Source organism: Colius striatus, chromosome 1 (genome assembly GCF_028858725.1).
Source record: "Colius striatus isolate bColStr4 chromosome 1, bColStr4.1.hap1, whole genome shotgun sequence".
Classification (NCBI taxonomy): Eukaryota; Metazoa; Chordata; class Aves; order Coliiformes; family Coliidae; genus Colius; species Colius striatus.
The window spans coordinates 205331653-205357119 of record NC_084759.1 but is presented as its reverse complement, the minus strand read 5'-3'; the positions used below and the strand labels follow the sequence as shown (position 1 = coordinate 205357119).

At 43.3% G+C, this 25467-nt stretch overlaps 1 protein-coding gene across 1 annotated transcript in view; it reads right to left on the bottom strand.

Moving 5' to 3' along the window:
* The window catches only part of EXOC4 (exocyst complex component 4), a 457325-nt gene that overhangs the window by 374848 nt on the left and 57010 nt on the right, over nucleotides 1-25467 (bottom strand). The window contains exons 6-7 of the mRNA XM_062020282.1: nucleotides 15373-15616; nucleotides 8113-8290 (exon numbers count right to left, since the gene is read on the bottom strand). Of these exons, the coding sequence (XP_061876266.1) occupies nucleotides 8113-8290; nucleotides 15373-15616 (422 nt within the window). The remainder of the gene's footprint in view (nucleotides 1-8112; nucleotides 8291-15372; nucleotides 15617-25467) is intronic.

Below are 25467 nucleotides of genomic sequence, written 5' to 3'. Positions count from 1 at the left end.
AAAAACTCTCAAGTTGTATAAATTAGAGAGCATTTGACAAGCTCCCAGGACTCCAAAGCACAGGTTTTGTGCCAACTGCCAAATATCGAAGTAGGGAACATCTCATTCCCTTGTTCTATATTCCTAACCTCTTCCCCAGCAGAGACTTTCTCTCAGCCTAACACCTAACAGAGCTGACTTGTGCTTTCACAACTGAATTAAAAAGGGGTGTATTTTGAGATTATTTACTGATGGGACTCTTTACAAGAATTTCTGCACCTGTCTTCTCCTTCAGAAGAATCACAGAATCTCAAAGGTTGGAAGGCACCTTGAAAGCTCATCCAGTGCAACCCCCCTGCCAGAGCAGCACCACCTAGAGCAGGGCACACAGGGACTCATCCAGCTGGGGTTGGGATGGCTGCAGAGAAGGAGACTCCACAGCCCATCTGGGCAGCCCCTGCCAGGGCTCCCTCACCTCAACAGGGAAGAAATTCTTCCTTGTGTTTCTTTGGAACCTCTTCTGTTCCAGTTTGTCCCCGTTGCCCCTTGTCCTGTCATTGGCCATCCCTGAGCACAGCCTGGCTCCAGCCTCCTCACACCCACCCTTGATGGGTTTGGAACATGACTGAGCTCACCCCTCAGGCTCCTCTTCTCCAAGCTGCAGAGCCCCAGCTCCCTCAGCCTTTCAGCACAAGGCAGATGCTCCACTCCCTTCAGCATCTTGCTGGCCCTGTGCTGAACTCTCTCCAGCAGCTCCCTGTCCTTCTGCAACTAAAGGCCCAGAACTGAACACAATAGTCCAGGTGTGGTATCACAACAGCAGAGTAGAGGGGGGAGCAGAACCTCTCTCCACCTACTGCCCACAGCCCTTCTCATCCACCCCAGCATGCCATTGGCTGACCTTTTAAGTATATGATTTTTAACAGCTACTTAAATATTTAGACAAACTCCAAAAGCCTTTTACAACTACTAACTTTGTAATTATGCTCAACTATTAAAAGGAAAATCCACCTGAGGTGAAGTGCTCTTCAAGTACAGAGCATCTTGCTGCTCTGCAGCATGGACAGAAGGAGCTTTTTCCTTGCTCATGTACCTGGAAACAGTTCATTAAATGAGATAATCTTTTGAAATCTCCCAAACTGTAAGCTCAGTGGCCTCTTCTGCAATAAATTGCACAAGTGACTGTACGCTGTTCAAACAATTCATTTTGATGCAGGCCTTTATCTCTTTGAACTTTAGTGTAAACGTTAGTGTTTATGAACCACACTGGATCAACAGCTCTGGGATAAAAATGACTCTCAAAACAAAAGCTGTTAAGGCAATGGTAGTCTCCTAAACTTCTGCTTTGTCACCATGATACTACAGCACAGTTCAGTTAACAAGGACCCTTCCTAGGAAAGACAACAGTGCAACAGTTGTACCCAGCTCAGCTGTGGACCTAGTCAAGGTACTTGTTACCAAAGCAATTTTAAACACACTTCAATTCCAACAGAATCATACAGTTAAAACAAGTCAATTTGGAGCATTTCTGCTGCATGTTCTTCATTTTTAAAAGGACAGTAGACCACTGCCATGTTGTTCTTTGCCCTTCTAGCTACACAATACATCCCCATGCTATGAAATCTCTTTTGCACTTGCTGACATGTTTTTCCACCTCCACCAAGGTGATACCTACCATCCTGAATTCCAAATGCCTCTTCATAAGAGCTTTAGAAACGTGTCAAAATAATTTGTTTCAATATGTAAGGAGAAGGCTTGAGTTATTAGGTAAGTTGGTGCAAATCACAGAATCACAAAATGGTAGAGGTTGGAAGAGACCTTTAGATCATCTATTCCAGTCTTCCTGGCTAAAGGAGGTTTGTCTTAAGTCACACAGGAACATGTCCAGGCAGCTCTTGAAGCCCTCCAAGGAAGGAGCCTCCACACCCTCCCTGGGCAGCCTGGGCCAGGGCTCCCTCACCCCAACATTAACATAGTTTGTCCTTATGTTTAAATGGAACTTTGTGTGTTCCAGCTTCATCCCATCACCCCTCATCTTGTCACTGGATACAAGAAGAAAAAAAAGTGCTGCCCCAACCTCCTGACACCCACCAGTGAGATATTCGTCACTATTAATGAGATTCCCCCCTCAGTCTCCTCTTCTCCAGACTAAACAGCCCCAGGTCCCACAGCCTTTCCTCAGCAGGAAGATGCTCCAGTCCCCTGATCATCTTGGTGGCCCTGCACTGGCTTCTCTCCAGCAGTTCCCTGTCCCTCTTGAGCTGAGGAGCCCAGAACTGGACACAGGACCACAGATGGGCAGAGTAGAGGGGGAGCAGAACCTCCCTTGATGCACCCTGTCTACACTTGATGCACCCTGAAATACCATTGACTACATGGCCACGAGGGCACATTGCTGCCTTGTGTTTAACTTGCCATCAAGCAGGACTCCATAAAAATCTATAAAAGACTTTAAAGCAGAAGGGAGGCAGGACGTTACCTACAACCTTGGCAAAATGGAATTGAGATAAATAATTTCCTGCAAAATGATCTTGTCCCTTCCTATAGTCAGAAGGGTGACACTCCTCCTTGACCATAAACTTGCACAGAAATTCTCACACTCTTAGTAGCACATATTTACAGAAAACAAAGCTGTAAAACATTGTGCTGGATTTCTTAATGCATGTTCTGGGTTCACATCAAATAAGAAACAGAGAAAATGGTGGCTAGTGATCTACTCTATTTAAGCTCTGTTTTAAAACACCAGCATCCTAGAGAACAAAACACACTCTTCTCCCTTCTTCATCCACCCAAGACTGACAAACTGTGTTTTTCAAAAGCTGCAGACAAATCACTTCCATGACCATTGTCCTCTTGGCTAAATGAGATGAGCATGAGACAAACCAGTCAGGACTCCAAAAGCATCAGTTCCACACACTTCAAAGCAATGTGAAAAGAAGCAGGAAGACTGGCAGGCAGATTGTTTTGAGGACAACCACAAACTCATCACATTTCTGTGAAGAGACTTCATGAAAAATAACACTACTTTAGGTTCCAAATATTACCTGGTGAACTTCCCAGATGCAGCAGCAGTTTCATGTATTGCTGGGACGTTTCAACCAGTATTTATGGCATATTTACAGTGGCACCTCTCAGAGAATGTTATTTTAATTGGCAAGTATTATCTGTGTCACAGATAGTTCATTCATAGAGTGGTAGGGGTTGGAAGAGACCTTTAGATCCTTTACATGCAAAAAGAGATTTGGTTACCTATTCCAGGACATACTTATGTTCTAATAAATTGTCTTTATCTCAACCCACAAGGTTTTGCCTTTCCCTATTCTCCTCCCCATCCTGCTGGGAGGAGGAGTGAGCGAGTGGCTGCTGGTGGTCCTTTGTTTCTCCTTGGGTCTAAACCACAACAATGCAACATTTCAGCAAAAAGAGATTTAGTTCCCTACTCCAGGACACACTTAGTTAACTGAAGAGTCAGTCAGCGTCACAACTGCAGAGAGTTCAGAGCTCACAACTGGACATCACTGCTAAGCTCCTGCTCTTAGCATCACAAGCCAGTTTCATAAGTGTTTTGCACGGCTGTCAGACCTGTCCTGAGCCCACTGAGGGCAAGAGCAAAAACCACTTTGTTTTTGCATGAGCAGGTACCTTCAGGTGCTGCTCTACACAGTGGCTTAGGCTGATGAAAGCTGCAGTTGCCAAGATAAACCCTTCACTTCTTCTTCGCGGTATATTCCCTCTCGCTTATTCCTCTGCCAACACCGACACAGTTCAAGGACCTGAGCAAGCAGAAAACGCAGCCAGCAGAAAATACTTGGCCAAATCAACTCCCTTAAATGAGATCACTGTCAGGAAAATGAGCACTGCTGCCAGAGCAAGGAAAGAACCCTGGGCTGTGGAAAATGAGGAAATGGGATCACGGTGCAGCTGGCTTAGATCTGCATGGACTGGCACCCAGTAGAAACCTCTACACCTTTTCCATGAGGATGTAGTGGGGTAAAGTGAATACTAAGACTGCTGAACTCCACTGTCTTTTCCCTCCTCACCTGTAGGCTTAAGGGGACCAATATTTTTTGCCATTAATTCATTTACAAAATCAGAGTGGCTCAGACTACAGCAGCAGAGATGTGAAGTTTATCTCCAAGTGCTCTAGCAGTACTGCTGGAGAAATATGGTATGGCCAATACAATTTAAGTGCAGCTTTTCTGTGAGATCACTCCCATTGCTGGCCACCAGATCTAGTTGTGCACTGCACAACTACTCTTGTTCAAATCCTGAAGGATGTGTAACACAGCTCCTGGACAGGGAAGCATCACATGCAAAGAGAGAGGCTTTCTCCATCCACAGTTTCTGGTATCTCCAACTCTCCAGTAATTGAACAGTAGTGTGAGAGTAGAGAGCAGGCTTAAATTTCTCTTGCTCCAGTTGCCTTACGGTGTTTCAGTAATGTTTAGGCTGCTAAAACACACCATTTTTGGAAAACATCTGAAAGCATTAGACAAGCCCCTCCCCCCCTCCCCCCAAAGAAAGTAATAACAGTCAGTGTCTTCTCAGTAGACAGACCACCAGACAGCCTGCTAAAGATATGACATACATCTCTGAGCACATATGTGATTTTCCCTGTCTTCTGTAGAAGCAAGAAAATAGACATAGGCCATTTGAATAATTGAGATCAACTACAACTACTGCCACTACAAGAGGAGAGATCTCTTCCTTGGAGGCAAATAGCACCAGCCTAATCGGATAACAGGATACTGAGCACATGTGGAGATGTCCTTGTTATTTAACACAGCAGTGGGGTACTGTGCTGAGACAAAGTACCTGACAGGGTGATCATCCCATCACTAAAAAGGTCACATTTCTGAAGCAGCTCAATGAACACTGGTATTACTCAGCGGGGACAGATGCCTGCCTCTCATCATGATATCAAAAGATAGTGCTAAAAAAAGGTGAAAGAGCTGTTACAAGTTCTGTGCTAGAGATATCAGCAAGGAAAACCCATGACATGGTCACCGTGCATGAGTGACTGCTATAGCATGTCTCTGCCAGCTCTTGGTCCCCCAACACCAATGTAACAGCTATGCAGACAGAAAAGCTCACATCTGGGCTAAGGAGATTTGGCCTAGACTGATGAAGTAAAACAACACAGACTATGTTAAAACCTTCTGCCTTATTCCTAAACATCTACATCACTGTGGCTTTTACACAGCATAGCCTCCATAACTTGAGGTGGGATGATGCAGCATATAGTTTGAATTGTGCCAGAAAAACCTCCAAATTCCTCTGTAGCATTGTCCTGAAGCAACTCATCATATCAGTACATTTCTAACTGCTGCTGTAACACAGCCCACAGGATCTCTCCAGCCAAGTACTAGCCTTACAATAATTAAGCTCTTCAGAAGGATATTCCACCTACTCCTACCCTGAAGAGCTAAATTAGCTCCGTGTACAAAACGCCAAGTTAAAATCTTAACAAGTTTCAAGTCTCTCCTGTTGGTACAGCAATACCACTACAGGCTCAGTTGGCTCTGGTACAAGTAAATAACTTCAAACTGTGCTTTCCTGAACGAGGCTGATCTAATATTTGGATAGAATGATCTCTTTGGTTTCTAACACTTTAGTACCCAGCTCTAGAAGTTCACTCTGCCTTCCTGCTGAAGAGTTCAGATAAGGTAAAAAATATATATACACCATAAAATCACAGAATGGTGGGGGTTGGAAGGGACATTTAGAGATCATCCAGTCCAGCCCTCCTGCAGAAGCAGGTCCCACCTAGATCAGGTCGCATAGGAACGTGTCCAGGAATGTCTTGAAGACCTCCAAGGAAGAAGCCTCCCACAACCTAACATCTGCATGTGCAACATCTAAACCTTGCACAACACTGTGCTACCTATCTAATACTACACCAGAGTGCTTGGCATGGTTATAAGGAAGCATTCAGAAATACAACAATAAAAACAAGCTGCTGAAAACAACTCACATTTCCCACCACAGGACCATTTCCAGCCCACCACGAGCACACATGATTACTTTTGTACAGAGCTATAAAGAGATAACCTCGCTGCTTAACGTATTTCACATGCAGAGATGCACAATGAACACGTGCACAAGATTATCCCTGTGAACTGCAGTAGTGGGATATTGTTCTAGTGTGATGAATAAGCTTCATTCATTAAGATCTGCAGGAATTGCATCGTTTCCCTGATGTGCCCTGCCACAAACCTGCTTCCTCCTAATTTTTCACCCTCCCCAAACAGCAAGCACATTGAACTAAACGTTTCTGAAACTGAGTTTTCTGCTCCCCCTACTGCAAATATAAAACCTCCTCTCAAAAATTATCTTTGTTGGAAACAAACAGGATGAAAAACAGTTTAGTTTTGGGATCAAAGGTTATTGTTTTAACGTGCAGTGTAAGAAATGTCATCCACTCCCATGAAAAATCACATGATGATTGTGAACAAAGAAATTGAAGGCTTCCCCCTTTCCATGTCAGTCCATGTTCATCTCTTCCCCTATACTAGTAAAATGCTGCTTTTATGCATTTCACAAGCTTTTTTTTGGAAGCTTTTCTGACTCTCTTCAGCACCTGTGCTGTAAAGTCAATACCCAAGAAACCTTTACAAGGGGGTTGTTATATTTTTCTTGGCACGTATTTTATAGAAAGCTGGGTCAAATATTTTCCCCCAGTGCAGAAAGCACATTCCTTCTCCTACACGTGCTCCTGTACTGAAGCTTTGGCTGTGTTGTTTTGGAGTAGTCAGTAGTCACAACTTCACCACTCACAAGGAATGACACTGTTAGGCTCTCACTAATAAGGGCAAATTACCAGCCTTGGCATTCGGTTTCACTGAAGAAAAACATCTTGTGAGACTCTTACTCCCAAAGCTTTGCCCTCCTGGAGCAAAGTCTGCAAAACACAAAGCTCTTACAATTCTTTTTACACCTGATGGATGATAGTAAGATGGTTGGAGGTAACTCATGCCAAGACCCCTCCTCATGTCCTTAAGTGTAATGCTTCCCTTTAAGAGAGCCAGGCAGCTTTAATTCTATGACATTCTCTTGTTTAGAAAACACACCATTAACCTCTGGTTGGAGAGTCCAAAGCAAATGTCTGCACAAATAATATTGAAGGAGGGTGAAAATTTGTATCATAGAGAAAACTGATCAAGATTCCTTTAATAAAAGCAACTACTTCCTCTATAAAGACAAATAAGTGGGTAAGAAGACAGTGGATGTGATCAAAGACCCACACCTGAGATTTGTCATGGCCAAGATAAATTCATCCCACGTGCACAGTTATCTGCATTTGTGTAAGCAAAAAAACTCTGTGCATCACTGCACAAACAAGCCTTCAGAGCAACAGCTAAATAGACCTGTGCCCCACAATGAAAAACTGTGTTAGAGTAAGAGGCAGAGAGCATTTTTCATGTACAGGTCAGAGGTGGAATGACCATCATAAATCTTGTCACCTCTTGTAAATAACACCAGGCTCGTTTCTTTGACCTCCTCTATCAAACAGTAGTGGGTGAGGTCTACATCTGTGTACCTTATATACAGGCAATTCCAAAATAAATAAAAACCCCTCTAATGTGTATGTGTTAGCCTCACAGCAAGAATGAGAGAACAGACCTGTGACAGATGATGGCTCTGCTGCTTGTGAGAGTCTCAGATACTAAGGTGATAGGAATCGTAGCAGAATAAAGCCTAAGCAAGGTACAGCTTTAATACACCACTGTTAAGAATAAGAATGAAATCAGAATTCCCTGAAAACATGCTGGCAGCAAGTGTCTCAGTTGACTGTAACCAAACCATAATGACAAGAGAAGACAAGCGATTAGAGCTGTGACACTTTGAGACAGGCATGACATGGTAACACAGGACAGAAATGTCACTGTTTGAAAGCTTCTGATAAATCACTTGGTAGGCAAAAGGAATCAACCTTTCCAGACACCATAAGGATGAATCCACAGAGTTGGGGTTTTTTCACTGATATTTAAGTTCTTTGGAGTTGAACAGTCTGTGGCCACTTACCAAACAAATCAAACCAAATTCCAGGACAGTTGTCTCTTCAGTATGACAGGTACTCTGGTTAGAAAAGCTGTTTCAAGCTGAAAATGTGCCCACTTGAAGGATTCTTACCTGCAAGACGTCTTGGATCTTCACCCACACATCAACCATGTCATAAAGCTTGATATCACCATCATACTGGCTGCAAGGAGATGTCACTGTTTGCTGAAGGTGTCCAAGGACAACAGAGTGTGCAGCAGCCACAGCGTTGAACTTGTCAAAGAGAAGCTCTAGCAGTTCCAGCAGTAACCTGTAAACCATCAAGACAACGTCCACTCAGTTTCCAGAAAACACCACAGGCTCACTGTCATGTAGCATGTCAGAGCAGTGGGACAGGAGGCAGAAGACTGACATCATGTATCCTGTTCTGTGACAGATGCTGAACACAAGCTGGGAGGTCACCTTGCTTCAAAACTCTCTCTGTGGGCTTCAGGTGACTCATTTCAGCTGTTAGCATCTCACGTGTGGCACCTGAACACACCTGAGCATCTTTCTTCTCCCTCCACTCTATCAGAGCTGCTCACTTTTAATGTGTCCTACTAGGGGGAACTGGAGAGACAAATGTATTAGTAACTACACAGCAACTACACTTCAGTACCATGATGTTAGAGACTACTTGAAGTTACCAGACAGAGCCAAAGAGGGGAAGGAGATTACCTGCTTTTCTTCCAGTAAAAGCTAAAGAGTCTCAAGTCAATAAAAATTGACTTACCAATACAAACAGAGTACCAGAGGGACATTCTGAAGTATGGAAAGTTTTAAACATCACCAAAAAAAATCAGCAACCTAAAACATCTCAACTGTGTCAATTACCAGGATTTTACTACAACACGGAAGGTGCTGCAGCTGTAACCTCATCTAAATGTACTGGACTTTACCTGCTCCTGTGGCTTCCTTACTGCCCAATTACTATAATTAGTACCTTTGCAAAGTCCTAAATATTTGGTGATAAGACAATGATTCATCATTTTTATTCATTTGAGAAAGGAAAACTCTGATCAAGTTCAGTGGCATTTAATGAGCAATTCAAGTACACAAGTAACCCCAACAAAATGTGAAGATAACACTTCCCAAATCCATATGTTTGGCACTTCCTAGCTCTGACAGACAAGCTCCATCACATTTAACTGCAGCAGCTTAGGAGTTAGCACATGGTTTCTGTGTCTGCCCATCAGAAGTTGCTATCTCCAGAGCAGGACAAAAGATCTGCAGCAGAATCAGCTGTACTCACTATTTCACCACCATGCTTCAACTTCTGTGTTTGTTAGTGACTGGTAAGGTGCACATTGATGTCTGGGTCACTTCATTTCAGAGTGCTAAATCTCTGCACAGGTTCCCTTTCATCATTGTTTATTAAGCCAGCAGCTGGATAGTTAACTGGAGTAACTAAGAAGCTGTTGCACATTTGCTGCTATTACCACAGGATCGTATGAGTGGTATATGATAGTATGACCACTCCAGCAGGTCACCCCCAGCCTGTGCTGCTGCTGGGCTTGTTCCTCCCCAGCTGCAGGACTCTGCCCTTGCCCTGGGGGAACCTCAGCAGCTCCCTCTGTGCCCAACTCTCAGCCTGTGCAGCTCTGGCTGAATGGCAGCTCAGGCTCTGCTGAACCAGCCCCTGCTCCCAGCTTGGTGCCATCAGGGCACTTGCTCAGGGGACACTCCATCCCCTCACCCAGCTGCCTGATGAAGATGTGGAATCAGCCTGGCCCCAGAATTCATCTCTGTGGAACCCCACTGCCCACAGGCCTCCAACTCCATTCTGTGCCATTGATCCCCCTCTGGGCTCTGTCATTCAGCCCCTTCTCCATCTACCCACCAGCCACTCACCCAACCCACACTGCCTCAGCTTTTCAATGAGGGTGTTATGGGAAACAGTGTCAAAAGCCTTGCTGAAGTCAAGGTAGACAACATCCACAGGAATCATTGCACTCATAAACACAGGGACACTAACATTACCATGTCCCAAGTGACTGTAGAACCAAGACATATATTCAAGTAAGGTAAGAGAAACTTGTGTGAACAACAATTTCTTTCATATTTAATAATAGCAACAAATGCCTAAAGAAAAGTGTTGCTGGTACTTAAAAAGCAGGTTTTTTCTCTATTACAGGTCTTAACACCACTGGCAGGAGGATACACAGAACTATGCAAAACATGATGGCAAAGACAGCACCACAGATGACAGTTATTATTGACATTAGCAGTATGACATGTGCAATATGGTAAAGGCCAGTGTGTAAAAAAGGCCATTCTCCTCCAATTAGGCTTTGTACAAGGCTTAATAACTGCTCTGTTCAAGCTAAACTGAATTTATTACTGTAGAAAGACCTATTCTTCCTCCTCCCTTGGCTCATGTCCTGCCATCAGTGTTACCATTGGAGGAGACAGGACAACATGCAGATGAGGCTGCCCGAAAACTATCCTCCATCACTGTTAAGCAAGTATCTTCTCTAACTCATTGTAGGACATGGGACAGAAGCATTGAAGCAATAGTTGTCTATGACTCTATGGCAGCCCTCAAGAGAGAGATAGAATTTCTCATAGCAAGAGACAGAGGCACTTGGGGCAAGTGGCTGCAAAGCCAGACCAAAAAAAACAGGAGGAAAACCAAACATAGAAGAACTGGGATAGACAAGGGATTTTGTGTTGGAGGAACTGACATACAGCCTTAGTTTAAATGCAAACAATAACATTGTGAGATCAAATTAGATGCCACTGAGAGAAATTTATCAGTGCAAGCCCTACTTTTAAGTAAATCCTCATTTGTAATGGGATGTTAGTAATCAATCCATATACCTCCTTCCTGCCTCAAGTATAATATTACAGAATCCAACTGGTTGGATAGTTTGATACATTCATTTTTCTTGTCCCTAGGTGAGCTTGACCTCACATTACCAACTTGTTTATGGAGCAATTACTGAAATGGTATTATACTGAACAGAACTATTTAGCTTTAAAATCCAGTGTCTTGCTTTTCTCATAATACAGACTGATAGCTAAAGGAGATTCCATGCCTGTGTTCTTCTGTGGCACTACTACCTCATTACATTTCCCATTCTGAACTAACATCACATTTCTACATCTGTCTGTTTACCAATTAGCCAGCACCTCTTAATTTTCTTCTCTCTCAAAAACCTGTCAGGTCATTTCTGAAACAAGGTGACCTAAAGGAGACATGGACACAGCCCATGTCAGACAGCCTACGAGACAAAACAGCATAAAATGATATGGCCTAGATTTTATGCATATGGGGGTTGCAGCACAAAGTGACCTAAGCACAACACATACAGAGAATGACAGGAGACTGGCTTAGGCAATTTGTCAAAGCAATCTCATAACCCCTTCACTGAGAAACGTGGTAAATATGTTGAGAGACAGTGACACACACCCGGCAGCAACTCCTATTGTTCAGAGTGAATTGATGCAGAGTGACTGCTGACACCTCAATGAGGTCACCAATGACAATTCATGCATTTTAGCAGCAATAATGGCCTTCCTTTGGTCAGAGCAGTGGTGTCTGTGTAATTTCTGTATTTTTAAGCTTCAAGATGAGATAAAATGCCCTGGAATGTGTTTGTCTTAGAAATGACAAACCTTGATCAGACACTTGTTTGTGAAGAATGAGTCTAAGGAAACAAATAAGAAAGTTGGGGCAACACTTTTGTCTGTAGTATCCAGTGACAGGACAAGGGGGAATGGACAAAAGTTGGAACACAAAAAATTCCACTTAAACTTAAGGGAAAACTGATTTACTCTAGGGTGAGGGAGCCCTGGCCCAGGCTGCCCAGGGAGGGTGTGGAGGCTCCTTCTCAGGAGGTTTTCAAACCCACCTGGACACGTTCCTGTGTGAACTGATTGAGGTGAACCTGCTTTAGCAGGTGGGTTGAACTGGATGATCTTTAGAGGTCCCTTCCAACCCCTACCATTCTGTGATTCTGTGTAGTGTATTATGAACACACAAGGGAAAGTGCAAATCCAAGCAACAGCACTTAGTAGCAAAATTGTCAATACACCATTCTCCTCCTGAACCTGCTTTTTGATGTATCCCTACGAAAATCTTGTCCCATAAATCTGTCCATGTGCACAATGAAGACTTCCCAAAGCTCTGAGAAGCTGACCCAAGAGCCCTCTGCCTGTTTGGTTCAACAATTCATACAATCATAGAATGGTAGGGGTTGGAAGGGACCTTTAGAGATCATCCAGTCCAACCCCCCTGCAGAAGCAGCTCCCACAGGAACGTGTCCAGATGGGTCTTGAAGCCCTCCAAGGAAGGAGCCTCCACACCCTCCCTGGGCAGCCTGGGCCAGGGCTCCCTCACTCAAACAGTTTGTTCTTATATTTAAATATAAGAATCATATGCATCCCATCACCCCTTGTCCTGTCACTGGATACAACAGAAAAAAGTGCTGCCCCAACCTCCCAACACCCACAATTGAGATATTTGGAACTAGTAATGAGATTCCCCTCAGTCTTCTCTTTTCTAGACTAAACATTCCCAGTTCCTGCAGCCTTTCCTCATTATAATAACCTTAACCTTGACATTTTGACAGCAATTAATAATGTTTTTATACACAAATGTAAGAGAAATTGCCATGGAAAAGTCTACTAGGTAAGGAAGCAGAAGGCAGGCAAATCTAAAAGGCAGAAGTATGAGGTCAGTGTCTCTTCAGACTCAGTAGTTGTGATCAACTCTGCAACTTCTCTGGCCAGGTTCTAAAAATTATTCATCTTACACAATGAGAGGACTCTACATCATTTTTACAACCTGTCTCAAAAGGAATTACACCAGAAGCAAACAGTCAGCCTCTTCCTCCAGTAGAAAGAAACACTACCCTTTTCATAGGAAAACAAAGAGAGTCAACATGTAAATACATGTAACTTGTTCTGTGCATACTCAGTGAGCCACAGGAAACTCACCCAGCAGAAGGCTCAATCTACAGCCTCAGACCCTACCAGCCTCTGTAATTTCATTTGCCATTTTTTTTACAGACACCATTTAAAGTACAGCAGCTGAATACAGGCACTGAGCTCAGTGGCAGAGTCTAAGAGGCATCCAAGTGTGACTAGCTTTAAGGTGAACTGAAAAACCTTTTACTCACTGAATCCTGAGGTCAAGGAAGCACTGTGGCTGACAGCCTAATGAATAGTTCAGCAGTTTCAGGTGCTGCATCATGTTGAAATTTGGGGTCTTACTGAGCTCTCTTCAAACAGTACAACCTCACTGTTGAGATTTGTTTTCCTTGACAGCAGGAAAGTGGCTTAGTTATGATTTTAAACTGTGGTTAATTTAAGAGGTGGTATACCTTTCCATACTATAATTTATTCTTTTCAATGTAAATGAATTCACCTGCTTGCTGAAAACTTTACATGCCATTTAGATTAGAAATCAGTTCTATTCATCTCCTTGTTCAATAATTCCAGATACTTCCTATAGCTCTAAAATACAAGCAACTTAAAGGCTCAAAAACTCCTATTAAACATACCAAAAGCCCTTAAACCTTTCATGCACCTTACTGGCCCCTCTGGGCAGGTTAAAATCATTACAATATGACCTGATCCAATTTATCAATTTCAAGGGACAACCTGCAGCCATAGAACCTCTCAAGACTGATTGATAAGCTAAGTACCAAGCCTATGCTCTGCTTTCTCTTCAAACCAGGAATGAAAATCCCTCCTTTTGACCCATCCAAAAAGCTTCTTGTATTTTCACCAAGTTACCAGCACCATAACACTCTTCAAAACATAATACTTTTCACAGGAAAGATAATGGTAGGAACTAAAGAATAAGTATCAAGCTAAAGTTTTCCTTGGGAGTAATTTTCGACTACAAATATTATATATAATAATATATCTATTATTATATAATAGTACATATATAAAGACAGGGATTTTTGTTTTCCATTTTCTTTTCCACCATTAATTCCCTCTGGACAGTGACCAATACAAGGTGCAGTATCACAAACTAATAATCAAGCTAGGAGTGATAGCTGGCCCTTATGGAGTCTTGATTTTCCAAAGAATAATGCATCCTGCATCACAGAACCAGAGAATCTCAAGGGCTGGAAGGGACCTGGAGAGCTCATCCAGTGCAACCCCCCTGCCAGAGCAGCACCACCCAGAGCAGGGCACACAGGGACTCATCCAGCTGGGGTTGGGATGGCTCCAGAGAAGGAGACTCCACAGCCCATCTGGGCAGCCCCTGCCAGGGCTCCCTCACCTCAACAGGGAACAACTTTGGCCTTGTGTTGCTTTGGAACCTCTTGTGTTGCAGCTTGTCCCCGTTGCCCCTTGTCCTGTCATTGGCCATCCCTGAGCACAGCCTGGCTCCAGCCTCCTCACACCCACCCTTGATGGGTTTGGAACATGACTGAGCTCAGCCCTCAGGCTCCTCTTCTCCAAGCTGCAGAGCCCCAGCTCCCTCAGCCTTTCAGCACAAGGCAGATGCTCCACTCCCTTCAGCATCTTGCTGGCCCTGTGCTCAACTCTCTCCAGCAGCTCCCTGTCCTTCTGCAACTGAGAGCTCAAAACTGGACACAACATTCCAGATGCAGTCACATGAAGAACAACAGACAGACAGTTCTCAGTTGGCTTCCACACCTTGCTGTTAACACCAATGGGGCTGCAAACCAATTAGTAACTTGGCCCCATATTTACTGATATAATTAGTTTCGTACACCATTTCAAAGCTTTGCACCTGCATCAGCTTAATTGGACTCTGCCACACTTGAAATAAGTAACTGAGCTGAATCTTCTCTTTTCAAGTCATATTATGTAGGAACTTAAAAGTTTCTTTGGCACCAGCACCAGAGTAAGACCATGATTCAGACGACACTATTAGTTTTGGCACCAACTGTTCTTGACGCTATACACAGCAGCAATCTGAGGCAGCATCACAATTCAATCTGGTGTAAAACTGCTTAAAACAAAAGGTTAGGTTAAAAAAAATCAAGTACTTAACATAATGCCCCCCTTGCCAGAGAAATCATGCCAGTGTCTACTCTGCTTCCATCTTCAGATCTGCATTTCAAACATCTGTTTAGCCAAAAGACTTGCTTCTAGGGCCAAGCTCAGAAGGACACATCTCTGTCCTACATCTTCAGCTGAGAAACAACAATCCTTCCCCTTTCTGGAGGCATTTCTTTAATTGCCAAGCTCTTCAGGTGCTCAAGGCAAAACAGCACAACACATTTCTTGAAAATCTGACCATTTCAGATCTCTGCTACTGGAAGAACGCTATTGGCATTCTGTCAAATGGCAATTAACAGATACAAATGTTCTCCAGACTTTGTTTTGCAGCTAATCAGGGTTTAGTGGTTGAAATATCCTTACCTAGGCTGATTTTCCTGGGAAAGAGTCTCCCCTCTCTGGTAACTGTTGTCGGCTACCTGGGTCGTAGACCGCTTCACAATCTGCTTGAGCTCTTGTTCCAAGCGATCCTGGATGGCTTTCACTGTTTCAGGGATTTTTTTCAGCTTGGCCAGCCCTTTGATGAGTATGCCCATGAAGACAGTGCTGTTCTCCTCTGGATCCAGTTCCATATCTTCTTTAATTTCCAGAAGGCTTGTTTCTCTCACTGCAAGAGATTTCGAAAGGTGTCATCCCAAACGTGAACTATTAAAATCAACACTTTGTACCATGCAGAAGCAGCTGATAAACTCCTTTCCCTTCACAGAACTCCCACTGCTTTGAGCAATAAACATTGAAACCAGTAACACTCAGATTTTTGAGGGGAAACTAAATATCTATTTGCTTGGGAGTTCCCTATAAACAAACACAACAGTTTGATCGATTTAGAAACAGATGATGGTGTAAATTACAGAGTAGTTAGGAAACAGAGGAAGTCTGGTGCAATTAAGATATCCATAAATGAGAAGGTATTATATCACTAGAAATCCCTTGAATCTGTTTCAAGGAGCTTAAAAGCTCGGAATTTCTAACCCAGCTGTTTTTCTTCGCTATATCCTTCACAAGAGAGGAATTTTCATGATAAACACTATCAGGTTTAAGAGACTTCAAATGAATTCAGCAAAGTTTACACTGCCAAAGTGAATGATTGTTTGATGTTATCCTCTCCTGCTTTATTACGTCTGTCAAGGGGTTGATGAAGCTACTCAAAATCTTTTAGCAAGGCTTCTAGAAAGGAAAAGTGAGAAGAATTAGAGAGGAATCTGTGGGTAAAGCCCCTGTGAAGTAACAGGGATTGCACAGGGAGAAGTTCTGTTGCTAAGCGACACTGAAGAGAAAGACAAGAGGTACTATGCTTAAGTACGTTCATTAATCAACATCTCTTAATTCACAGATAACACCCAGCAACAACAAAAGCATGTCCCTGTTGAAGACTCAGTGAAACACTCCATAAATATATTCAAACACTTATATGAAGTCTTCCAGGCAAACTCACCTACAGCATCTTGGAAGAACTACAGTCACATGGCTTGTTAACAGCCAGAGTAGTGGCAACACATGGATGATAAAGCACTGAAGTATGTGGCTGAAGCTGTGCCATCCACCCTACCATATCCTTGGGTATAAATTAAAGTCTAAATGGCTCTTTCATCTTACTGGTGCTGAACTCTGATAAGGGTTGTTGGATGACAGATGACTCTCATGGTTTGTACTGTTCAACAGATTTGTTTTACTTCAGTCAAAACTTATCCAAAAATCTGAATACGTGTTAAAAGATCCACCAGAAGAATTTAAATGACATGGCAGAAATAAGCAACAGCATGTCACAAGTAGCATGCAGTCCTGGAGCTGTCTAAAGCTACGACACTCTGAACAGAAGAGCATCAGCACCACTAAGTTAGCACAAGATCAAGAAAACAATGTCCCAGGGAGTCCGTATGGTGCCACTTCATAAAAAGCCTCATGATAAATAGACAACATTCCACAGAATCACAGAGTGTTAAAGGTTGGAAAAGACCTCGAAAGATCATCCAAGCCAACACTCCTGCCAGAGCAGCACCACCTAGAGCAGGGCACACAGGAACTCATCCAGCTGGGGTTGGGATGGCTCCAGAGAAAGAGACTGCACAGCCCATCTGGGCAGCCCCTGCCAGGGCTCCCTCACCTCAACAGGGAACAAATTCTTCCTTGTATTTCTTTGGAACCTCTTCTGTTGCAGCTTGTCCCCGTTGCCCTTTGTCCTATCATTAGCCATCACTGAGCACAGCCTGGCTCCAGCCTCCTCACACCCACCCTTGATGGGTTTGGAACATGACTGAGCTCAGCCCTCAGGCTCCTCTTCTCCAAGCTGCAGAGCCCCAGCTCCCTCAGCCTTTCAGCACAAGGCAGATGCTCCACTCCCTTCAGCATCTTGCTGGCCCTGTGCTCAACTCTCTCCAGCAGCTCCCTGTCCTTCTGCAACTGAGAGGCCAGAACTGGACACAATATCCCAGATGTGGTCTCATGAGGGCAGAGGAGAGGGAAAGCAGAACCTCTCTCCCCCTACTGCCCACAGCCCTTCGAATCTACTCCAGGATGCCATTGGCCTTCTTGGCCACGAGGGCACATTGCTGCCCCATGGTCATTTCCACGTTATCTTACATCAACCTCAACAGCAGAAATTAGGATTACACTGGTGGAAATAAACAATCTACATCAAGGCAAGAACTCACCATTTATATGCTTTTGCATTTCAACTTAAGAGCACCAGATAAGAGTGAGGTGAGGATGGATCCTGTGAGTTCATCACGTGTCATGATGGAGAAAAACACGAGGTTTTGGGTAAGGAACATCAGGGAGATTAAATAAAGGTGTTCTCATCCCTCACATACACTTTTCTGAATTAAGTTACTAGACAAGCAACCAGAAATACTCAGAATGCATCTTTTATTTTTCTAAACCAAAGCAAAGATAAAACAGGAGCTACTTCAAACACATAGAAGCAATCACACCAATTAGAAGTTAACAACTGCATGCACGTGTATTTCTGCTCAAAGCTCTCACGTACCGTGCACCTTTCAACCCATGAGGCTGCAAAGCACCTTGTGTGCCATGCACATGCTCTACCCCCTTCATTAATGCCACTTGTTATTGTCACAAAAAAATCCCACAAACACAAAAAAACAAGGGGTGGAAAAGACAGTACTGAAAATACTCGAGGAAGAAAGGTTTTAAACCACCCAAATATCCTGCTCCTCTGAGTTCAATGCAAAGATTTGATAGCCTAAGCAAGCTTTTAGAGGACAGGTCTCTGTCATTATGCTGCAGCCCCTTTGTAAGCAGGCTGTAAATTATTCTTAATATCACACAATGAAAACCCAAGAGGGAAAAAATACTGTTGTTACCAAACGTGAGGACGACGTTTAAGAGGCAGCAATCTTGCAGAGAACCCCACCAGAGCACTAAGAGGAATGCTCTTTCCATTTTCAAAAGAGCAAACCAATTTTGAACACCCTCAAATAGTCAGGACATTGATTTACATCTCTTACAAACAACAGCAAAGTGAATAGTTCAATATCTAGGGGCAACACACTGGTATGTAAGTTATGTTAGATCTGCTCTTTTGATAAAACAGTAGGGACCGTGTTTCCAGCACATTCTGCCTATTAAACAGGTATCCTGGGTAGCTTTGGGGATCCATTTATCTGTGAGATCTGAGAAGATTCCAACCCCAGGCAACTGAAGACGTTCTTCTTTCCCTGTGTCTTCCCCACTTCAAACATCCTTTACTGCCATTTAATGTCATCAAGGAGTTATTTGACCACAAAGCTTTGGCCCAGGAATCAGCCCCTCCTGTCCCCTACCTCTGCAAAAAAAAAGGCATCAAAGTAGACAGGTTTTTTTTCCAAGAAGCTCACCTTGAAAATTGCAATCCCACACACTATTCTGTGTGGGCAGAGGAGGGGACACAGGAGGTCCACAGGTGAAGGAATATGTCCAACACAGATCAGCTCTCAGAACTCAAACCTTCATTGTATTTACTCTTTAACCGAGAACAGGAATGACTGTTACTCATTTGTATCAAGACAAAAGCACCAGATTGCAAGAACCTGTTCCCAGCTTTGTCCAATTACTAGGTTTTTACCTAAAATGCTTTCTTTAAAACATGTGTCCCTTCATAATTGACACCACTGGGACTTGCTTTATGTAGACAAACCGTGAGAAATTAAAGTCATCCCATGGATGTTTGCAATTATTGTTACAGATTGTTCTAAACTACGAGTCTGCTATTCAAATTGGATAAAATTAACTTCTCATTTATGATTCAAAGGAAAGAAGGAAAAAAGTCCTAATTAACAAGAGCTTCACTATGTTAGAAAACAATACAGGTAGAAAATACCAAAGCAGAACATCACAGGATTTCCTCAGTAACACCAAGTAGTAAATTTCTCCACCTTCCTTGAGAAAAGCCGTGTGCCTGAGGTGCTGAGGGGCATGGGTTAGTGCTGGGCTTGGCAGGAGGAGCTGAGTGGTTGGGACTTGATGAGCTTAAAGGTCTTTTCCAACCAAAATGATTCTAATGTCAGTGAATTAATATTTTGAAAATTAAATAATTGCAATAGCCCTTCTGCACCATAGTGAAACCTTTAAACCTCAACATGCAGTTTTATGGGGAAAAGAAACAACCCAGCAGCTTCTACATACTGCTTTGTTGCCCCATCTTAGCTACCAACTCCCGTACGTGGCCTCTGCAAACCAATGGGAATATTAAACTATAACAATGTGAAGTCTGACCAAGGCTTTTCCAGATTGGTTTGCCATACAGCTTGAAATGTTTATGGCTAAAATGGCCTCTTGGAAAACCTTAGTTTCACTTAATGATGTCAAGTGGTTTCATGGTTTAATTCTATTCAAAGATGACACCAAATCACAACACTCTCCCTCTCCAGGGGCAGGACTATGCAGTTCCTCTGGTTGAACTTTGTAAGGTTCCTGACAGTCCACTTCTCCAACCTATCCAAGTCCCTCTGGACACAGCAGCAGCCACTCCTCCCACTTTGGTTCTGTCTAGAAACTTCTGAGGCTGCACTCTGGCCCAACATCCAGATCAGCAATTAAGATTTTGAATAGGACTGCATCTAGTAGGGCCCCTGAGGAACATTGCAAGTTACACTGCTAGATACCAGCCTCTAACTAGACATTGTGCCCCTGATCATCACCCTCTGTGAACACCCATTCAGCTGGTTCTCAACCCACCTCACTGTCTGCTCATCCAGCCTGTACATCAACCGTCTCTCTACTGGGATTTTATCAAAGACAGTATCAAAGTCCAGTAGAGCCAGCTCTGCTTAATATCTTCATTGATGATCTGGATGAGGGGAATCAAGGGCACTCTCAGTCAATTTGCAGATGACACCAAGCTGAGTGGGTGTGTAGATGTGCTTGAGGGCAGAAAGAGACTTCAGAGGGCCCTGGCCAGGCTGGAGCCGTGGGCACAGGGCAATAAGCTGAGGTTGCCCAAGGGCAAGGGCCAAATCCTGCCCTTGGGCCACCCCAAGGCCAGGCAGCTCCAGGCTGGGGCAGAGGGGCTGGAAGCTGCTGCAGGGAAAGGGCCTGGGGGGGTTGGTGCCAGGGGCTGAACAGCAGCCAGCAGCATGCCCAGGGGGGCAAGAAGGCCAGTGGCTGGGCTCAGCAGTGGGGTGGCAGCAGGCCCAGGGCAGTGCCCAGCCCCTGTGCTGGGCCCTGGGGAGGCCGCAGCTCCAGGGCTGTGTCAGTGCTGGGCCCCTCACTCACTGCCACAGGGACACTGAGGGGCTGCAGCGTGGCCAGAGCCGGGCACAGAGCTGGGGAAGGGGCTGGAGCACAAGTGCTGTGAGGAGCAGCTGAGGGAATGGGGTGTTGAGGCTGGAGCAGAGGAGGCTGAGGGGAGACAGCAGCACTCTCTGACACTCCCTGACAGATATTGTGGCAAGCTAGAGCTCAGTCTCTTCTCCCAAGCTACCAGACAAGAGGAAATGACCTTCACTTGCACAGACGGAGGTCTAAATTGGAGATTTGGAACAGTTTCTTCCCTGAGAGGGTTGTCAAGCCCTGGCACAAGGTGCCCAGGGCTGTGGTGGAGTCTCCAGCCCTGGAGGAATTCCAAAGCTGTGTGAGGCTTAGTGACATGGTTCAGTTGTGACCACGGCAATGGTGGGTCAATGGTTGAAGATCTACTCCAACCTCATCAATTCTATGATTCTAAAGACCTCACTGAGGAGCAGATTCACTTGTCTACCAGGCCAGTTTTATCATGGAGGTTTATCAGGAAGCATGAATTCTTAGTTAAGTCGTGTTGACTACTGTTGATGATCTTCCTATTCCAATTATCTTTGCAAACTACTTATGAAGAACATTTAAATACAGCCTCTCAAAAGCTTCCCAAGACATCAACCTAGCAGAGGGATGGTTTTGCTAATGAAATACACAGCTGTCTTCAGAAATTTTTCATCACTGAAGGGGTGCATCTGAAAACACACAACTCTGTTTAAGCAACCAAAAATCTACCCTTGGTTTGAGTCACTTGAATCATGTGCATCACTGATTTATCATCTCCACAGTTACAAAGGTGGAAACTTCCCCGACAGCTCCCTGGTTTGACAATGCCCTGTATAAACTTCTGATTGATAATACCCTCATTTGTACAGTTCTCCTGTTTCACAAGAAAGAAACCTACTGCAAGAGGCATTTTAATAGCTCCAGTCTGATCACCAGAAAAGCCAGTGTTGATAACTCATTTAAGAAAAGCAACTAAAGAAAAGACTCTTGGGTCTTGTTTCTCATTTCAAAGAGCGGTCAAAATTTGCTGTTAGTCATTGCAAACCATTTCACTAGCTATTTGCTTTTATGGGCAACTAGTAAAATTTAATGGACTATTTTTCCATTATTTATGTCCTTTCTGATTATATCCTTTCTGAATTCAATCCTTCTAGAGAAAAAGACACAAGTTCATATTGCCCCAAAGGATAAATTAAGAACTGAAGAAACGTCACCTGGTCTTGAAACCTTTTTTTCTGACCTGTGCATGGAGACAACCAGCAAGAAAAAGAGAAACATGTTCTTTAAAAGTTTTGATTATTTTCTGCTCTGCCTTACTACTGAGTCTAGAAAGTAACAGGTCCCAGAAATCAATAACCTTAAAGCCTTAAGGCAAATGGCCTCTTCCTAAATGTGTTGTTCACACAGTTCCATCTCAAGTTTTAAGGATGTTCATCTCTCAAAGAGGCATTTTAACCTCACAAAGCCACTTTTTCAAAACCATGATAAACAGTATTTCCTTCTGAGAAAAACTGAACAAAGCAACTCTGTAAAACAGTTCAAAATTCTCCTAATACACACAAGCATAAAAATAGAGCCTCCAAATAAATAAGTCCAAGGTGGTCAAATAAATTACACTGAGACCACATATAGGAATAATTACTGAAATTATATAGGAAGAGTGACTAAGCATTGCTCTTCTGGCTTTCATCACATGGCTCTACAACCTCCTTGATTTTCTCTTTCCCAAACACACACAAAGATGACACACATCAGTGCTTAGCATCAACTCTGAACATGAACCATTAGTGAGGATCAAGTGAGAAAAATGACTGTCCTACAAACACAGGCACAGAAGAAGTTACTTTGGAGGTTTTCACGTTTATGGTGTAGTTACAAACCCTTCTTAAACTGCAAGAACCAACTTCCTTTTAAACATTCAAGGTGCAAAAATTTACCCCTAGTTAAGAAAAAGCTCTGCTTTTGTGCAGTACTGCAATGATAGCAGGGGAGAATCAGACTCACTGTTGGATTCCCACCACCCTGGAATCACGCCCTTGAATTTGTGCAAATGCAGAACAGCTGAAACAGGAGAAGTCTGTTTCATTTTTAGTGTAAGTGATAAAGAAAGATTACCCAGCTGGTGTCAGATCCTCAGGTGAGGTTAATAGGGAAAATCAAATCTTTTATGTATTTCTTGAATGTGTTTAAAGTGGAAGCAACTGTCACAATAGAGAACATGACAATGGCATTCTTAAGACCACCTTTAAAACTGGACCCTAAAGTTCTGGATATCTGCTGTCCAGCAGGTGTTTTACAAGGTCAAGCTCACAGGTGTCCACATGTTTCACCTACATAGAAGTATTTGGGTTCTTGAAGAACTAAAGACAGGAGCAATACACTAGACTTGACCTTAGAAGCTGCAACACTGCTTAGATCTAGAAGCCAGGTTTTTCCTCTTAGAGCTGAGAAGCATGTGTCACTGAAGTATACTCTCTGTTCAGCATAAGATCTTCATGTGGCATCAATAACAATATTAATTGTCACCATCTTAGCTCATCTTTCTCAGACTTTTTAAGAAGCATTCTCAGGACTTGCTCAGGAAAGGGCACTCTTGCGTTTTCTGAGCATTGGGTGAGCATGTTTTATAGTTCCAGGAAGAGCCTGGCAACACAGGAACCTTCATAAATACTCTTCTAAGGACAGAAGGTTCAGGCAGAGAAATGTAATTTCATAGTGAATTTATTTCTCTGAACTGGCACAAAGGGAAAATGTTACTGGTGAAGTGCCACATCTACAATCCTCAGGTGAACATTACTGAAGGTTTTGTTTATTTTAAGTGTGGCAAGAACAGCTTTAATTTCCTTATAAAGATTCTACAGTGCCAGGTAACATCTCCTTTGGGAAGGGAACACAGAAAGGACTCCTAATTTTGGCACCCTAGCCAAGATGAATGAGTCAGTGCTTTACAATGACATGCATTAATATGCACAGCCACTTGGTTTCAGAATAAAAAGCCAAAGAACTTAAATGACTAAAGGCAGAAACAGCTTTTGTTATGCATACACATAAGTTCTAAATTCCCTGGTAGTTCTGCAGTCCTGGAAAAGGCTACTTTTAAATATAATTACGTGGAAAAAAAAAATCTACATAAGTACATTGTGCACTTGAAGCACAACCATATGCATACTTCATGCTCATCATCTACATCTTCCCCAGTCTGAGGGACACTTGCCCAGCACTTCACTGAATGATACAGAGTGTGACAAGGAACAAGGTAAGAGATTTTCTGGTGCTTTGAGTGTGAAAAGCAAGAACAGATCTGTAGAGATGAGAATTTAAGGCAGATTCACCACTGTTCTGTACTGATTTACTAGAGTTGAGGATGAAGCCACCAGAGCATTTCTCTTGAGGCATTTGAAATGACATTGAAATGCCATTTTATGTTCACAAACAAGCTAGTTTGTGCTGTGGTTCTTACTTGTTGCCTGTATCCTAGAACCTTCATTCAAATATAGTGTGAAATAACTGTTTATCATGGCATGTTAGGAGAAGTGGTTTTAAACACCATCACCCTTGCATTGAACAAATGAAATCAGAACTTACTGAAAAGAACTTCTAAAAAGAAGTCTCAGATGAGCCAGAAAACACTTATTTAGCTATGCTTTAGGAATGCTAGTACCACAAGTGATTAGTGACACATCTTTTTGGGTTCTTACACATTGGCTGCTATGCTGTGGGGGGAACCACTGGATTAAAAACAAAGAGAACAGCAGAACCTAATAACCTTTATTTGAAAGCACAGTGTCACTACTTGTGTAAGAAATGTCTGCATGGCCCAGGTAAGCAAATCCTACATCTCCCTCCTCTAACTGGAGCTAATACAAAGGGTAATAGGATGAAGCTGGAACACACAAAGTTCCATTTAAATGTAAGAAAAAACTATTTTACTGTCATTGTACCCTGGCCCAGGCAGGGTGTGGAGGCTCTTTCCTTGTGGGGCTTCAAGACCTGCCTGGACATGTTCCTGTCTGACCTGATCTGGGTGGGAGCTGCTTCTGCAGGGGTTTGGACTGGATGATCTCTAAAGGTCCCTTCCAACCCCCACCATTCTGTGATTCTATCAAATAGGCATCCTCTGTCCTATTCTTAAGGAAAAGCTGTTGGATAAGAGTCCCAGCCTCATTGGTGCAAAAAAACAGAGCTCAACTAAACATCTTGCACTTCTTCCTTACAGAAGGGTCACCTTTCACATCTTGGTTTAACTTCTTATGGTAATGAACACCACTTGTGCCTTATGGAAGGTACCTTAGGAGGGTTCACAAACATCCCTGTCAGGTGGATAACCCAAGCTTCCTTTCAATTCATTTTGGAGAAATTTTATTGAACTTTAAAGATTTGGCTCCAACTGCAGCAAGACAAGCTGTCAGGTTACCCCAAAATGGAAGTTGGTTACTGTTGCTTCTGATCCACAGATTTCTGTCATCAACAACTGTGAGTCTGTATTTAGGATGACACTGTTGACTCTTATATTAACTTGTTGTACAAAATTATCATGGTGGGCAAAACTGCCATGATGATCACACTTCTGTACAAGAACTATAGTGTGAGCTACAATACACAGGTACAGGCTAACCAGATGGGTCGTTGAGTCTCCTTCTCTTGGGACATTCAAACCCCACCTGGACGAGTTCCTGTGTGACCTAGGTCCTGCCAGAGCAGGACTTTCCAGCCCTTGAGATT